The 19136-nt window shown below is 41.8% G+C and overlaps 1 protein-coding gene across 1 annotated transcript; it reads left to right on the top strand.

The window, feature by feature from the left end:
• Positions 1–17601: 17601 nt before the first annotated feature.
• LOC145096233 (uncharacterized) lies at positions 17602–18168 on the top strand. The gene has a single exon (XM_079033991.1). It carries the CDS (start codon positions 17602–17604, stop codon positions 18166–18168), a length of 567 nt encoding a protein of 188 aa, XP_078890117.1.
• The last annotated feature ends 968 nt before the right edge of the window (positions 18169–19136 follow it).

Raw genomic sequence — 19136 nt, 5'->3', positions numbered from 1 at the left:
TCTTCAGTACCTTATCCACATAAGTATTTTGACTAAGTCCAATTAGTCTCTTACTCCTATCTCTCAATATCCTTATCCCTAGGATATAGGCAGCTTCCCCAAGGTCTTTCATAGCAAAACACTTCCCAAGACAGGCCTTAACCTCCTGCAAAGTTGGGATGTCGTTTCCTATGAGAAGTATGTCATCCACATACAACACCAAGAAGCTAACTATGCTCCCACTAGCCCTTACATACACACAAGACTCATCCTCACTCCTAGAAAAGCCAAACTCTTTGACTTTCTCATCAAAGCAAAGATTCCACCTGCGAGATGCTTGTTTCAATCCATAAATGGATTTTTTAAGCTTACACACTCTATTAGGGTATTTTGGATCGACAAAACCCTTTGGCTAAGCCATGAAAACATCCTCAGCTAACTTCCCATTAAGGAAAGCGGTTTTGACATCCATTTGCCATATTTCATAGTCATGAAATTCAGCTATGGCTAACAACACTCTAATAGACTTAATCTTAGCTACTGGTGAGAAGGTCTTATCATAGTCAACTCCCGGAGTTTGAGTAAAGCCCTTCGCAACCAGTCGCGCTTTATAAGTGTGTACTTTCCCATCCATGTCGGTCTGCTTCTTGAAGATCCATTTGCACCCAACTGTCTTACGACCTGGTACATTGTCAACCAAGTTCCAAACTTGATTGTCATACATGGACTGAATCTCGCTGTCCATATCCTCCTTCCATTTCGCAGACTCAGGGCCTGCCATGGCTTCCTTATAATTATTAGGTTCATCCAAATCTATCAGTGTACTATCACTGATAAATGTATCACCTTCAGTGGTGATGTGATAACCATAATAAAATTCAGGTGTGTTCCTCACCCTAGTGGAACGTCTTGGAGGTACAGACTCATCTATCGGCTCAACAGGAGTTTCCTCCTCAGGTTGGCTGATAGCATTTGAGGTTCCTTCACCACTTGACTCTTGAAGCTCTTCAAGGTCAATTTACCTCCCACTGTCCCCTTGGCTTATGAATTCTCTCTCACGAAAGACTCCTCTTCTTGCTACAAAGACCACATTGTCACCGGGTCTGTAGAAGAGGTAACCAAAGGATCTCTGTGGGTAGCCGATGAAAATACACCTCTCGCTTCGGGGCTCAAGCTTGTCATGAGTCTCACGCCTCACAAAAGCTTCACAACCCCAAATCTTGATGTGGTCCAAATTGGGTACTTTCCCAGTCCACATCTCGTGAGGTGTTTTGGCAACCTTTTTAGTAGGGACTAGATTAAGGATATGGGCGGCAGTCTCTAAGGCATACCCCCAGAAAGAGATTGGTAACGAAGCTCGACTCATCATGGAACGAACCATATCCAACAAGGTTCGATTGCGCCTCTCAGCCACACCATTCAACTGTGGTGTCCTGGGAGGTGTCAATTGTGAGACAATCCCACATTCCTTAAGATAGTCAAGGAACTCAATGCTAAGATACTCTCCTCCCCGATCAGATCGGAGCATCTTGATGTTCCTGCCGAATTGATTCTCAACTTCCTGCTTAAACTCTTTGAACTTTTCAAAGGTTTCTGACTTATGCTTGATTAAGTAAATATATCCATATTTACTGTAATCATCAGTAAAAGTCACATAATAACGATTAGCATCCCTTGTAGCAACTCTGAAGGGCCCACACACATCCGTGTGTACAAGGTCCAACAAACCTTCACCCTTATCACAAGTACCTGTGAAGGGTGACTTTGTCATTTTTCCAAGTAAACAAGACTCGCAACTATCATTTGACTTGAGGTCAAATGATTCCAAGACTCCAGCCTTTTGGAGTTGGCCTATGTGCTTCATGCTAACATGTCCAAGATGACAATGCCACAAGGATGCTTTATCCAAGCTATCAGAAGAATCAATATACAACACATTATTTCCTAGATTGTCTACAACATTCACGGCTTCATATACACCATCACAAGGTATTGCTTTAAAGTAAAATACATCATTGTAATAAACATTAATAGCACCATTTCTATTATCAAATGAAAATGTAAAACCTTGTTTGTACAAGCCGTGAAAGGAAATAATATTTCTCGCCATTTCGGGCGAGTAACAACACTTATTCAAATCTAACATTAACCCATTATTAAGCAACAAAGAATAAACTCCTATCTTGGTAACAGTTGATGCTTTCCTGTTGCCCATGACTAAGTTTATCTTCCCGTGCTCCACTTGCTCACTTCTTTTTAGTGCCTGCAAATCAGTACAAATGTGAATACCACATCCTGTATCAAGCACCCAAGAATTATCATTAGATGAGTTGTTAGACAATATTGTGTAAATACCTGCATGGGTGGGTTTGACCTTCCCATCCTTTACATCTTGCAGATATTTGGTGCAGCTTCGCTTGAAGTGTCCCTTATCTTGGCAATAGAAGCATTGTGCTTCCTTTGGGTTCGAAGAAGGAGTAATGGGACCTTTCTTTGTCCCACTTGAAGAGGAACCATCAAGAGTCTTACCCTTGGTACCCTTTGAAGGGCTTTTCCTCTTCTTACCCTTCCCTTGCCCAATTGCAAGAACAGGGGCTGTTAAAGGAGTAGAAGTAGCAACCGCTTTACCCTTAAGGCCATTTTCAGCTGTCCTTAAGAGTCCTTGAAGTTTGCTAAGTGTGACTTCCTCCTTGTTCATATGATAAGTCATACAAAACTGATCATAACTTGGAGGTAAGGAATGGAAATGATGTCAATCGCCAATTCCTTAGGGAAGTCAACATTGAGCTTTAGCAACCGGTCAACGAACCTCTGCATCTTCTGCAAGTGACCGGTGATGGGTTCACCATCCTTCATCCTTGCGGTTATCATGGAGGAAATGATTTCATACCTCTCTTGACGCGCGCTCTGATGGTACCTTTCCATCAGATCTAGGTGCATCTCAAAGGGGTAGAAATCTTCATAAGATTTTTGGAGTTCCGGAGTCATTGTGGCCATCATGATGCAGGACACCTTGGTGGCATCCTTCTCATGCGCAATGAACTCCGCAAGCTCTTCTGGAGTAGCAGTGGCTTCATTAACAACCTTAAGCTCCCTATCAAGGACATATTCTCTGTCCTCATAGCGGGTAATCATCCTGATGTTTCTGATCCACTCATTAAAGTTGGATCCATCAAAGATGACCTTACCACACAAGTTCATTACGGAAAAGGAGCATGTAGGGTTTGAGCCAACAACGTTATTGGAAGACATCTGGAATAAAAGGAAGATAAGTTTCATTAGATTAAGAGTCCTTAATAAGTCACCCAAATAAAATATTAAGGCTAGGATCCAACAAACTATTTATATGTGGAAGAGGGATGCCGTAATCCACACTATAAAATATTTGAAGGTAGGTAAATGACGATTTACCAATTTCCACCATAAGACGAAATATTTTATTATTAGGTTTTATTGGTTTTGAAACTCCTAGATCTTTTGAGATACATTGAACTTTTCAATGGCATGTTTGAATCTCGAATGTGCCCTCTCAAGTTTGTGACTAGGATGCCGAGGATCACAAACAAGGTGTGAATAACCATACAAATTGACTTGGTACCCTTAACAATATTACCTAATCGATGTGCTGGTTAACCACACATGCTCCACCGATCTATAATAAAGTCAAGTTACCCTTTTCCACTCTTACTAGTCCATGTTAGTGTGCCGGTTAACCACACACGCTCCACTAACGACTTGGTAAGGTACAAAGTGTAATTTTATGGGCTAGCACCAAGTTCACATTTTCCTGAAGTAATTAAGATTGAGAATTTATAATGTATAGTTACTTTATAATTCATTATACTTTTAATGAAAATTTAAAGTCATATCCTACCCGTTCGGCTAACGACCCTCCACCGATCAAGGAAGCGGTGGGTGAGAGTGGACACCCATTAAGTCACCATTTTATAGGCAACAACCTTATACCCTCTTATAGACCGGCTTCGTGAATGAGGCCTACTAACGGTAAGAATGACATATTCTTATACATATCTATATAATAAAATTATAATAATAGTATAAGTGTTGATTTTTAAACTTTTTAAAAATCTAAGGTTTAATTTGGAATTAAAGTATTAGAGTGGAAGACTTTTCAAATTCCAAAACTTGAGGGCAAGAATTGAGTCTATTCCAAGTCTCTTCAATTTGTAACTTATGAGTTTTAATGGTTCATAAAAATGAAGACTCTTCATTTTATGAAACCTCTTTACTTCTTTAATCACAATTAAAAGAAGTGACTTTTGGTTATCCATAACTTGAGGACAAGTTATGGACACCATCAATACAATTAAGATCAAGAATTAAACACACATAGTGGTTACACATAATCCCTATGATCTTCTAAAAACTCATAAGAACACAAATTCATGTCAAGCAATTTCAAGAAATCATAGGAGCATATATAATACTTTGAAATTGTTAGAAGTCATGTAAAATGGATTAACATAATCATTATCATTTTGAAAAACAGATTTTACAAGTCCAAAACATATTGGGATAATGATTCTAATCCATTTCCAGCAACAAAAACTCGAAAAATCTGCCCAGCTCGATCCTCCTCGGCGAGTGCATTATCCTACTCGGCGAGTAGGATAAATTTGTTCATGGACTCGGCGAGTCCTTCCCATGGACTCGGCGAGTACAGTCGTCAGAATGCAGAATTTTCGATTTTCAAGCAGTTTTGCATCAAGTATACAGAAAACAATCCTAGTCTCTGATACCAATGATGGGTTTTGAGCATTCTAACACTTCCTAAGTGTACATGCAACCCTAATAACCTTGAATCTATGTTTTCTCTATATTTATTCAAGTTTCTTTTTCAAGGTTATATCCTAACTAGCATGGCATGGGGATTACATAAAATATAAAACTAGTAGAAATACATACCTTGTTGTTGCTTGGATTCCTTCAAGACTTTGCGAGCCTAGCACCCCAAATTTTGTGCCTCAAATGCTTCACACAACACCACAAAACTTGGAATAACTTGAGAGAATACTTCTAGCACTCAAAATCGGTTATGCCCTCTCTAGTAACCTTACTAGGTCCGATTTCACTAGCCAAAGGGTCCCTTTTATAGTGGTGTCAAAATTAGGGTTTTCACATGAATACTCTTAATTGTCATGACTCTTCATTTCTTATGACCCATGGGTTTGTAACTCCCATGGACTATCCATGGAGCTCCAAATGGTTACATCCATAACCCATAAACCATGGATCATTAATCCACCATAAAAGAATTGATGATTGTCATAATCAACCCTTATATATTTAATTAGTCTCACTTTGATCACCAAATTAATACTAGATTAATACTTGATCAATACTAATTAAATAACACTATTATTTATATATTAGAACTTATAATATATTAATAATCATAAGTGCCATATTCTCTCATTTAGTCTATCCAAGTATTGCAATGCCATGCAACCCAAATGGACCATGCCGGGTCGGGTCAAGTACATACCAAATAAAGTTATGGACTTAGACACTATATCCAACACAAGTACCCAATGCTTGTGAAAAAATTCAGAAAGCTGAAGTCAAGAATATTCAAAAGAAATTCCATTCACACTTTTCTTTAGATGAATATGGTAAAAGTTGGGGAAAAGAGAAAAGAGTATTTGGTTGGTTCAATGAAGTTTTTGGAAAATTTTGTTTTCCAACTAAAAAGAGGGTATTATTTTCAGAGGATGATAGTTTTTCTTCAAATAAGTGGGTATGCAAGAAACCAACTTTAAAGTTGAACCTTAAATGGGTACCAAAAGTCCCATAAAAGTTTTGTCCTTTATTTATAAAAAAGGGACAAAATGTTGGTGAAATCTGGTGAATATTGGGTCAAAGATATAAAATCTTGTTGAAGAAATCAAATTTATTGTTTTTTTTGTGTTGGAAATGACAAAGGTTGAAAAAGTTGACAAAGATGGGGTGAATAGTGATTTTCCTGCAGAAACAAGGCTGAAATCTGACACTTTTCTGCTAAAAGGATACAAACTGTCAGTCTATTGTATCAGGAGGGTCAGATTCACAATCTCTTAAAAATTGGAGTTAGTTTCGCTTCTTGATCGTCGATCTTGTTCTTTGAAGCGAAGGCATTCACAAGCATATAAGCGTAACACAAGATCAAGAAGCAAAGGTCACAGAACTGAACCTCACAATTAAAGAACTGAACTCTCGATTAACAACCGAACCTAGAAGAACCGAACCCGAAACTACTGTTCACAGCCGAACTTTCGGTTGATCTCGCTTTCGGTTGTGTAATCAAGTGAACAGACCTGCAATTGGAATTGAAGCGAACATGCAATTCGCTCTTGGTCCTTGATTAGCTTTCGGTTCATGAACCATCGATTGGGAGTGACAGGAATGAATCCGGATTCATAGTTGGAACCGAATGCCACAAGAGGCAAAGGTTGGTTTGTCAAGAACCGAACTCACCAGAACCTTACAATCAAGAAGCGAAACTCATAGGAGCGAGAGGTCAACGATTCAGTGTTGTCTTGATTTGCACCATTGAACTTGAAGCGAACCTTGTCGATGTTTCTAAACTCGGTTACTCTCGCTCAAATCAAGAGAGTTCGATTTCAAATGTGAAGACTGAAAGCAAAACGAAACTGAAATCGGGGTTCAAGCAATTTGAAATCGGAACGATGCTATACTGTCGATCATAACTTTCTTTGGTGTTGTTGTTTGGATTGAATACGATCGTTCTTTAATTTTGACTTTGAAAAGTCAGTGGACTGGTATCATCGGCATTTAATCGAACCAGTTGACTCGATTTGCATCTCACAAACGATCACTATGTTCAGGACGAAAAGGTAACATTTGGACTATGGATTTAATTCGCAGCGAACGTGTCAACCGGGATTCATAGCGAACCTGTGATTGGGTTTGTTTTTGAAATTGGTTCGCTTTGGGTGTACTTGGAATAAACGGTGACACTATTGGACTCGGACACGAACATAAGAAAGAAAACGAAAGGGTCGATCGACGGTATAGGATGATTGGTATCGTATCTGTGGTTTCACTTGTGACCATTCATTCACCTGAGTCGTCGTATTCTTTTCACCCAGAGTAATTTGGAGAAGATGACTCATGTTACACTATCGGTCCCTGAAACTCCAAATATTTTGCAGTTTCGGTCCCCTGAGTTTGAAAAAAATGGACGCTTCTATTTACTTTCACAAGTCAAATGCGCGTTAATCTGATTCAATGAAGATGATGGGTAAATTTACATTTTTTGTCCCGAAGTTTGTGTGGCTTGACTGATTTATCCCCATATCCCGATTTTTCACAATATTTTTGGGATTTTACCATTTTTACCCCTTTTCTCTAAAAGATTTTCACTTCTTATCCTTTTTCTTTGGTCTTATTCTTTTAAAACTCTTCTAAATAATTGCTTCTTTCTATTCTTTTGTATAAATTTAAAAATCGAAAAATACAAAATAAATTTTTTTGTTATTTTTTCGGTTTTATTTTTGAAGACTGGGTTTTTGCTAAAGTGATTTATTTCATCATATCTGACGGGTTTTGAAGATTGTTGGTGATTCTTGTTAACTTTCCGGATTCTCTCCATGGTATTTGTTGAAGATTCAAGGGGGAGTGATGATTATTCAAGGGGGAGTTCATATTTGGAAGATTATTAATATTTCTCTCGCTTTAAAGACCCCATGTGCTGATGAGTATCATAGTTTAGGGGGAGAAATGCCAAGAAGATCGGAAATCGTGATCTTCATCAGTTTCAACATCTAGGGGGAGATTGTTGATTATTTGAGATATTGAAACTCATATGGCATATTTGGTTATTTAGGGATGCCTTTTTAGGGTTAATCATTTTATGATTCCCTACGGTGCCTTTACAGTAGAAGTTCTTAATTGAGCTCTGCTAAGGCATTGGTTTTATATTAGGCATTTATTTTATATTTATGGTAGATATTTATTGTTCCCTATAAATAATCATTAGGTTTACTTTTGGTGTAAGATTTTTCACTAGATTAGGGTTTTTCTCTTTACGTTCGTGAGATAATCAATATACACAAAAACCTTTATCAGATTACTTGCGTATTATGGTGATTGATTGTAACACCCATAAAATTTGAGCCAAATTAAAACATTTTAATTCATTCATTCGCCATTAAGTTATTACAACTTGTTTTTCAAAAGAGTTTAAACATCAGAGTATCCCCAGAACCATATCATAAAATAATGAAGTATGAGGAGCGGTACGATCACGCCTTCGCCTTGCCACGATCTCCTGAAGTACCTGAAACAATACATTGAACTGTAAGCCCGAAAGCTTAGTGAGTTACCCCCAAAATACCAACCACACATAAACATACTCATAACATATCACAAATAGAACAACCCTGCACATCGAGTCTACTGTGTGACTGGTCCGCCCGCACTGGGCCTTCAGTCCACCTGGTCCACCCTTCGAGTCTATCGATGTACATCGAGTCTACAGTGTGATTGGTCTGCCCGCACCAGGCTTTCAATGCACCTGGCCCACTCTCTGAGTCTACAATATGACTGGTCTGCCCACACCGGACCTTCAGTCGGTCTGGTCCACTCTCTGAGCCTCGGCACGTCTGGTCCGCCCTCTTGGGGCCTTCCGCCTATCCGGACCGCTCGCTGGGCCTTCGGGATATCCGGTCCGTCCTGGGTATGTTGGCCTACATCACAAAGCAGGACCCGCCTCAACCCAACCCCCGTCAAACAACCATGTGCACATAAAACAATTAATCACATAACAAATCCTTAACCAGACAAACAGTCTAACATATCACTTAGCACATCAACATCCTAACCCGGATTTCGACCTAACCGGTCACTAGCATAACATTACCCTATATACCGGGTACCAACCTTAAGCAGGTCACTAACATAATACCATCCTAAATACCAGGATGCAGATCTAGCAAAACAATAACATAACAAACAATACCCGAATTTCCATCCGATAAAGGGCCAGCCTTGGTGTCATAGACCCTGTCAATACAGTGAGGATAACTCACCTTGCAACTGCCGAATCGAACCACGAAAACACTGACCCAAAGCACTGATCCAAACTCCAACACCTGATGCCATTAATGGACCAAGACATAAATACTCTAAATACCATAACACCCCTGAAGATCAAACAGGTCAAAGTCAAAGTCCTGGACAAAGTCAACCTTCCTGATTGACTCTACTCGCCGAGTCAACCTGTCGACTCGCTGAGTTCTCATACTCAAAAGACTCTCCTATCACAACTTAACTCGCCGATTTGCCCCAAGACTCGTTGAGTCCAACGATCTCTGAGTTCCATCCTGTCCAACTCACTGAGTCACCAACCGACTCACTAATCCGAGGCTTTAACCAAAAGAGGTTAGGTTCTGCGAGGAGACTTGCCGAGTCCAAGACCAGACTCGCTGAGTCCACAACAATCTTCAATAGACTTGCGTAGTTCTTCTTCCAACTCGTCGAGTCCAAGCTCATCATCATAAGACTCGCCGAGTTACTACGCGACTCAAAGTATGATCTCTTGCCCGACTCGCCGAGTCATCTCAAACCTCACCAAGTACATACGTGCATTCCGATAATTTTGAGTCACAAAGCTACTCCTTTGCTCTAGAGTCCATTAGCAACATAAAGTTGCTACCTTTACGTGCTTGTTGCCCCATAATACCAAAAACCAAGCTACAAAGGAACTTAAATCTTGGGGAAAGGCTTTTGCATAGCAACCAAAAGGGCTTTCTGCATCTTTGATCCAAATATAGCTCAGATCTGGAGTTTCAACTCCAGATCTAACTTATACACCAAGATCTCATCATATCATCTCCAAAAAAATGCTAAAATTTCCATGAAAGATGGTTCTAGAAAGGAGAAAGCCAAGGATAATGATTCATTACCTCCAAAACGACCTCCTACTGAATAGTAATCTGAATCTCCACAAATCTCCTTGATCCAAGCTTCTTGATCTTCAAGATCTCTTCACAAAACACTTAAAAATGCTCCAATTTGCTTCCAATGGATCTCACTCACAATTCTAGGGTTTCTGGATCTCAAAGGGGGCTAAGGGAGCTGAGGGGAGGACATTAAGTCCTTTAAATAGGGTGCAACCCCGAAGATTAGGGTTTTTCCTCGACCAGCACTAACTTGTCGAGTCCAGCCGCCGACTTGCCAAGTCAGGCCACTTAACCCCGTGCCAGGCATCCGCTTCGACTCGGCAAGTCAAGAGACCTACTCGCCAAGTCCCTTCCTTTATTTTCACCGAGCGTCCTTCAACTTCTTGCTTCCGAACTTGGGATGTTACAATTCTCCCCTACTTAAATTAGGCTTCGTCCTCGAAGCTTGCGGCAACACAAACTTCCGGATGATACTCCCACAATGCATCCACTGATCTCAAATCGGCCTAGATTCCTTTAAACATTGCTATCGAATCCCTAAATCCATCTCGTCCCTTGTAGGGTCCTGATAACTGCATCAATCCGGCCATCGGCTTCTTTTCTCTGATGACAACACTCATCTACTAAGTGCCACCTGAAGACACTACCTTACTTCCATCTTACGCATTCATTCGCCACCTGCAGAAACTGTATACCATTCTAAACCACCGGGTCTTGACCCAGTATTAACCCGCTATCTTTCGCCCAACTGGCGCTACTTCTATTAACTTGCACTGATGGAAACTCATCCCGTTTCCTCCGTGGATCAAATCCCTTACCACACTGACATGATGGAACATTTCACAGCTTCCGAGCAACCCTCCTGAACACCCTGCTATAACGTTCATACACATCGTACCTAACCCAATCAACCTCGGGCTAGAAAACCAGGCATGCCTACGATGGTCCAGCCATCCCTAGGATGAAACACCACTACATACATATCTCATGACCACAACTATAATTTTCAGGACCCAAGGATCTACCCTTGCATCACTTCCGAGCTCCTCTGACTCGGCATCCGTGCTAACTATTCCACAACCTCAACGGGCATCCAACCTGTATGTGCTTCCATATATCTGGTACAATCCAAGTGCTTACTACCAATAACTGAAGCACTTTCGATCATCCATTTACTCTACTGCTTTCCTGTCAGAGGACCCACACTCCCTTTCGGAGCTACATACCTTTCATTTCCAAGAAGTCAACTCAACAACCCTTACCACACCCATAAGTGCCATCGAACTCCCATATACTCCGAATCCGATCACGTAACTAATAAGGCCCGTGCACGGCCTCCAGCTAACTCCATCATCATGATCAATACTTTGGGCCAGACCATATCGATTACTATTGCACGGCGACAAATTCACTCATTCTCTGCATACAGATCTACTAACATATACAGAGTCTTCAGCATGACTGGACCGCCTTACCAAGCCTTCAGCCTATCTGGACCACTCTCAGAACCTCCAGCATGTCTGGACCGCCCTCTTGGGCCTTCAGCCTGTCCGGACCGTTCCCCGAGCCTTCGGCCTGACTGGTATGCCTTCCGACCTTCAGTTTATCCGGACCGCTCAAAACTGTCGTACGTCACCTTGAACCATCCTTCCTGGGAATCTCTCCCATGCAGTCTGTTCTATCCCTCTTGGGGTTCTGAACTCCAGTTCCGTTCTCGGAATCCTTTCCATGGCCTAAACCCAGGCCTCACATCGACCAACTACCTTACATGAAACCATGGTCTGTTCCCTGCCCCACTTGTCTATCACTTGCTCCAATCATGCCACACTCTTGGCTAACAACACTGATCAATCTAAACATCTAACTAACCCTGAATACGTACTGTTTTACCAGAGAATTTTCCAATTCTCCCCACTTAGTGTACCAACTACTAACTTACGCTGACAAACCGGCATAACTCGATCGACCTTACTTGATAAAGTTCCGCCTTCTCCAGGAACTAATTCCCTCCAGAGTGAGCAATCTCCACAGAAAACTCTCCCGGCATCGCCCATCCCGAACTCCAAGGAAGTTCGAATCTCAACTGAACACTTCTCGCATCGCAGTTGCTACTCCTTGCAACGAGATCATATACCTTATCTTTCGACCAAGAGTCCTCCTAAACGCTAACCAACTACAACTCATAACTACTAATATCCTCAATCATACTACGAATCATGCGAAACAAGGCATACAAATTTATAATACAACCCAAATAACAAGATGGAAACCTACCCGCAGCTGCATCTGGCTCTGCCCTGACCTCCTCTGCAATAAGCTGGAAAACACGTCCCTGAGCCCTCGAAGGCTCCGCTCCCTCCTGACCTCCACCCATAATCCTCAAGGTGGCCGGTGCTGGAGCCTGCACCAGTCTTGCAACAAGCTGTGGACAGTTGACCCTCAAGTGTCCAACCTTATGACAATGATAACAGATCCTCCTATCCTGAGTCGGGACCGACTGATGGAAATCCCTCGCATAATGCCCCTCTTTCCCAAACTTGCGACACACACAAACAGACCTATAAACTCCTGCATGACCCTTCCCACACTTCTCACAAGTGTGGCTGTTATGACCTCCAACCCTAGCATCAACGGTTTTGGACCGTTTTGGCGCCAGCTGTGCCTGCACCGTGGCCTGCCTCTGATCTTGTAACTGCAACTCCATCTCTAACTCCCACCGCCTGGCAGCCTCCTACAGCTCTAACAAGGTATCACACCTCTGTGTGGACACAAACTTCCTGATGTCCTTCTTGAGCATACTCAGATATCGGGACATCTGAGCCTGCTCCGAAGCAAACTTCGGGCAAAACATCGCCCTCTCTGTGAACATCCTGGTGATCTTCGTCACCGACTCTGAATCCTGCTTCAGCTCCAGGAACTCCTTAGCCAACCTCTCTCTCTCAACCTGTGGAACATAACGAGTACTGAACATTTCCCAGAACTGATCCCACGAAACCGTAGCCCGTTGCGCATCAGAATAAGATCTCGTAGTCAACCTCCACCAATCCTTCGCCCCGAGCCACAAAAGGTTCAGAGCACACCTCACCCTCTGATCCACAGGGCATGAACACGTGAAGAAACAACCCTCCACGTCTGACAACCATCTCATAGCAACGATCGGATCCTGAACTCCATCGAAAGTAAGGGGCTTCGTATTATCGATATCCCGATACTGAAAACCTGGACCGGTTCTTCCCCCTGCCGCTGCTACAGCCATTGTAGCTATCGCAGCAGCCGTCTCCGTAAGATTTGCATAGTTCTTATCAAAGTAATCAACTATGGCGGTCTTGATCGACCCGAACATCACCAACAATTCAGCCCGGAACATAGCAACAACCTCATCATGTAGGATTCCACGAATCTTGACATCCAAGTCGTCCGCACTCATTTGACCAATGACCTCGGGGTGGTACTGATCCATCCTGATCACCCTCTCGTACTGATCCATCCTGATCACCCTCTCCTGATCCCGATCCCGAACTGGATCCTGCCGCGAAACACCTCGTAATCTCCATACTGAAAATATGCCACAAGATATTAGGCATTCCTCATAACTATTCTGACGAACTAACTCCCAACCAAACCTTAGGGGTTGTGACTTCCTTGATACGCGTATGGGTCCTATGCTTTCAGTAGTACGGGCCTATACTACCTTCCAAATGTACCCATATTTGTATCAAGTATCACCACAACACCCTGACAATAACATATACATAACGAACACTTGATCCCTACTCCTAGAGAAGCACCACTATCTCATAACCGACTTACTGGTCTCATGCAACCCACCCAACCATGAAACTTCCACCAACCCTGCAGCACTAGTGTATGCTAGTCATACATAACGCTGGACCCTATAGACTTTCGAATATCCAATCCTACCCTAAGCTCCCAATTAAACAAGAACAAAACATAAGGCCAAATCAAACATTCTCAGGCTATAAGATCTTAATTATGTATAACCGTGATGCATACACTAAATAACTATAGTAATGATGTCAATTTCATACGAAGGAAACCCTAGGCTAGCAGGCATCATATAATCAGACAATTCTATCATGCAATTTCTGAAGATCCCTAGCCTAGTACTAGCATGTTGTTCTAACACATCACATAATCAAATAACTTGTATGGTATTTTGGGGTCTACTTACTGGCTCTGGCTGATCGTACCATCTACATCCTCCTTCACTTATTTCGAAAAAATACCTTTTGAAAACCATTTTGAAAATCCCTCCTTGGTTTGAGACTGGATTCACATGAATGTTCCTCCAATTCACTCAAACCAAGGATCTGATACCAACTTGTCACACCCATAAAATTTGAGCCAAATTAAAAGATTTTAAATCATTCAAACGCCATTAAGTTATTATAACTTGTTTTCAAAAGAGTTTAAACATCAGAGTATCCCCAGAACTAAATCGTAAAATAATGAAGTATGAGGAGCGGTACAATCACGCCTTCGCCTTGCCACGATTTCCTGAAATACCTGAAACAATACACTGAATTGTAAGCCCGGAAGCTTAGTGAGCTACCCCCAAAATACCAACCACACATAAACATACTCATAACATATCACAAATAGAACAGCCATGCAGATCGGGTCTACTGTGTGACTGGTCCGCCCACACCGGGCCTTCAGTCCACCTGGTCCACCCTCTGAGTCTAGCCATGTACATCGAGTCTACAGTGTGATTGGTCCGGCCGCACCGGGTCTTCAATCCACCTGGTCTACTCTCAGAGTCTACAATATGACTAGTCTGCCCACACCGGGCCTTCAGTCGTCCTGGTCCACTCTCTGAGCCTCGGCACGTCTGGTCCGCCCTCTTGGGGCCTTCAGCCTATCCGGACCTCTCGCTGGGCCTTCGGGATATCCGGTCCACCCTGGGTATGTTGGCCTACAGCACAAAGCAGGACCCGCCTCAACCCAACCCTCGTCAAACAATCATGTGCACATAAAACAATTAATCACATAACAAATCCTTAACCAGACAAACAGTCTAACATATCACATAGCATATCAACATCCTAACCAGGATTCCGACCTAACTGGTCACTAGCATAACATTACCCTATATACCGGGTACCGACCTTAACCAGATCACTAACATAACACCATCCTAAATACCAGGATGCAGATCTAGCAAAACAATAACATAACAAACAATACCCGAAATTCCACCCGATCAAGGGCTGGCCTTGGTGTCGTAGACCCTGTCGATATAGTGAGGATAACTCACCTTGCAAATGCCGAATCGAACCACGAAAACACTGACCCGAAGTACTGCTCCAAACTCCAACACCTGATGCCATCAATGAACCAAGACATAAATACTCTAAATACCATAACACCCCTGAAGGTCAAACAGGTCAAAGTCAAAGTCCTGGCAATAGTCAACCTTTCTGATTGACTCTACTCGCCGAGTCAACCCGTCGACACGCCGATTTCTCATACTCAAAAAACTCTCATAGCACGACTTAACTCGCCAAGTCGCCCCAAGACTCGTCGAGTCCAATGATCTCTGAGTTCCATCCTGTCCAACTCACTGAGTCGCCAACCGACTCACTAATCCGAGGCTTTAACCAAACGAGGTTAGGTTCTGCGAGCAGACTCGCCGAGTCCAAGAACAGACCCACCGAGTCCACGACAATCTTCAATAGACTCACCGAGTTGTTCTTCAAACTTGTCGAGTCCAAACTCGTCATCATAAGACTCACTGAGTCACCCATGCGACTCGCCGATTTACTACGCGACTCAAAGTTTAATCTCTATCCCGAATCGCCGAGTCATCTCCTAGACTCGCAGAGTCCATACGTGCTTCTTGCCCCATAATACCAAAAACCAAGCTAGAAAGGAACTTAGCTCTTGGGGAAAGGCTTTTGCATAGCAACCAAAAGGGCTTTCTGCATCTTTGATTCAAATAGAGCTTAGATATGGAGTTTCAACTCCAGATCTAACTTATACACCAAGATTTCATCATATCATCTCTAAACAAACCCTAAAACTTCCATGAAAGATGGATCTAGAAAGGAGAATGTCAAGGATAACGATTCATTACCTCTAAAACGACCTCCTACTGAAGAGTAATCTGAATCTCCATAAATCTCCTTGATCCAAGCTTCTTGATCTTCAAGATCTTTTCACAAAACACTTAACAATGCTCCAATTTGCTTCCAATGGCTCTCACTCACGATTCTAGGGTTTCTGGATCTCAAAGGGGGCTAAGGGAGCTGAGGGGAGTACATTAAGTCCTTTAAATAGGGTGCAACCCCGAAGATTAGGGTTTTTCCTCGACCAGCACTGACTCGTCGAGTCCAGCCACCGACTCTCTGAGTCAAGCCACTTAACCCCATGCCAGGCACCCGCTTTGACTCGGCGAGTCAAGAGACCTACTTGCCGAGTCCCTTCCTTTATTTTCATTGAGCACCCTTCAACTTCTTGCTTCCGAACTTGGGATGTTACATTGATTCTGATTGTTCTTGATATTCCGCATTCGTCATCTCAGATTTATTCTTAACAGGGTCTTATTGAGTTATTGACTGGAGGGTCCTATGTACTTATATTAAGTTATGTGATATTATGCATTTCTGTCTTTGTGATATATGCTATATTATTCTGTGTTTTACTGAGATCGGACCGGAGGGTCCAAACCGAGTCGTGAGACCGGAGGGTCTTCACTGAGATATAGGACTGGAGGGTCCATCTCGAGCTATGAGACCGAAGGGTCCTCACTGAGACATATGACCGGAAGGTCCACACTGAGCCGTGGTATTTTGAGGGAACTCACTAAGCTTTGTGCTTACCATGTTGTGTGATATGTGTTTCAAGTACTTCTCAGGATCGTGGGAAGGCGCCGACTTGATTGTACACACCGATTCGAGACTATGTGGAGTATTCTTGGATAGTGTCATTTTTATGTGGATTTGTGTTGAGACTTGAAACAATTATGTTTTTGAGAAATATATTATGAGCTTTTATGTGTTTTAAAAATGAAAATTTTGGTTTGAAAATTTACGGTGTTACAACACGCCGGAGGAAGAGAAGATACATTCAAATATTTCACGAGGCGGGTAATGATCGACTCATGCAAGATTACTTTGTGGATGACTCCAACTTTATAGGATGTTATTTTCGTCGTCGGTTTCCGTATGCATAAATCTTTGTTTTTTCATACAATCAACGACATCAGGGTAGCGTGTCCATTTTTTAACAACATCGAGATGCTAGAGGCATGATTGGTTTTACTCCTATACAAAAATGCACCGCTGCACTTCGTCAATTAGCGTATGCCACTTGCCCCGGAGCACTAGAGGAGAACCTTAGCATGTTAGGACTTGTTGCACGAACTAGCCTTCACAAATTTTGGAAGTATGTCATGAGATTATATGGTCCACGATATCTGCACAAACCTACTTGTAGTGACATCCAACAATTGTATGCTCATCGCTCAAACGTGCACGACTTTCCTGGAATGTTAGGAAGCCTAGATTGCCTCCAGTGGGCATGGAGTTGTCGTCTGAATGCCCATAAAGGGAAATACACATGAGGCGATCATGGTTATCCAACCATTATACTTGAAGCGGTGGCGTCACAAGATATGTGGATGCGACATGCATTCTTTGGCTCAACTTGCTCCCTTAATGACATCAATGTTCTTAACATGTCTCCGTTACTTAAAGACACGTACAACATGACTGAACCATACTCCTCTTTTCATATAGCTGGAACATTGTATAGAAAAGGGTATTATTTGGTTGATGGGATCTATCCAGAGCGTGCTTGTTTTGTGAAGTCATTGTCTTGTCCAAATGATCGGAAAAGGTTGAAGTTTAAGAGAGCTCAAGAGCAGGCGAGAAAGAATGTTGAACGAGCATTTGGAGCTTTGAAAAATCGTTGGCATATTCTTAAATATCCCGCATCGTATATGGAGGAGAAGAAAATGAGCGAGGTGATGTATACTTGTATCATATTGCATAATATGATCCTCGAAGACGAAGGAAATGCAATATGTGAGTATAATGAAAATGAGATTGTCCCACCGACACAAGCTTTTGAGGTTGGAAGCGAGGAGTACATGTCGAGGAGGGTACTAGTTAATGGTGTTGAGATGCATCATGTTCTTCGTAAGGACTTAACGGAACATATTTGGAACGTCAACCACATCGATCTTAACACGGAACCAGTCGGCGATTTGGAAGGTCAATTTTCCGATGAAGATGTTCTTTAGGTCTATCTAGGTTTTGTAATTTTAGTTTGTATGTTTTTAATTTTTAATTCTATTTTTTGGGTGTGTTTGTTGTTATTTTGAATTTCTATGTTTTTATTTTAAGTTTAATGAATTTTTAGTTTTTAAAAATTGTTATGTTTGAAAGATTTATTTTGTATATTAAAAAAAATAGGTAGCATGGCAAGTATGGCAACTCGTGCCTACCAAATGGCAACTTTTGGTAAGAATGTGCAAAGTGTGGTGTGGCGCCTACGTGGGCTATGACAAGTGTGGCACCACACCCACCAGCCTAATGCGGAAGGCCATTGTCGCGTGATAGAAAGGCAAAAAAGGTATGCGTGAGGGTAGTTCTTGATAAGATTAAATTAATAGAATACCAGTAATAGGTAAATATATTTCAAAGTACCACTAATCGGTAATTATTTTTTTAAAATACGACCCCTTGGTTAAAAACTCCATATAATAAGGGTAAAACATGAATTGTATATCATGAAATTATTAATACTATGGAAGAAGGTGAGTGGAAAACCGTTGTCCATATCCCAACCGTTGAAACACATGAAAGTTTAATCTCAGCCGCTTAAACTCAATATTTACAGTTGTGTCCAGTTCTAAGAATCGGTTTTGACGACCCTCCTCATCCTTCTCCCCATGTTTTACAACGGGCGATTAACCTGAAATTTCCCCATTCTTCTCCCCTCGTTCTTTTCCATGGTTCTTTTGTATCCTCTTATCTCTCCAAACTCTACATATAAATAGAGAGGATATTGAGGCGTAATGTTGTTTTTTTCTCAAGCGAATGAGACTCCGACGAGGGTGATGAGGTGTAACACCGTAAAATTTCAAAACAATTTTTCATTTTAAATTAATAAAAATACTCCAATCACATATTCTCAAAAACGTGTATCATTTGTTTTTCACTAAACATAAGTACAAGTCACAATCCCCAGAATCTCAAAACATCTTCA

This window comes from Lactuca serriola, chromosome 3 (genome assembly GCF_051521515.1).
Source record: "Lactuca serriola cultivar US96UC23 chromosome 3, Lser_US96UC23_V15, whole genome shotgun sequence".
Lineage (NCBI taxonomy): Eukaryota > Viridiplantae > Streptophyta > Magnoliopsida > Asterales > Asteraceae > Lactuca > Lactuca serriola.
Note: the sequence above shows the minus strand (reverse complement) of the source record. Positions and strands in the feature narration are given on the sequence as shown.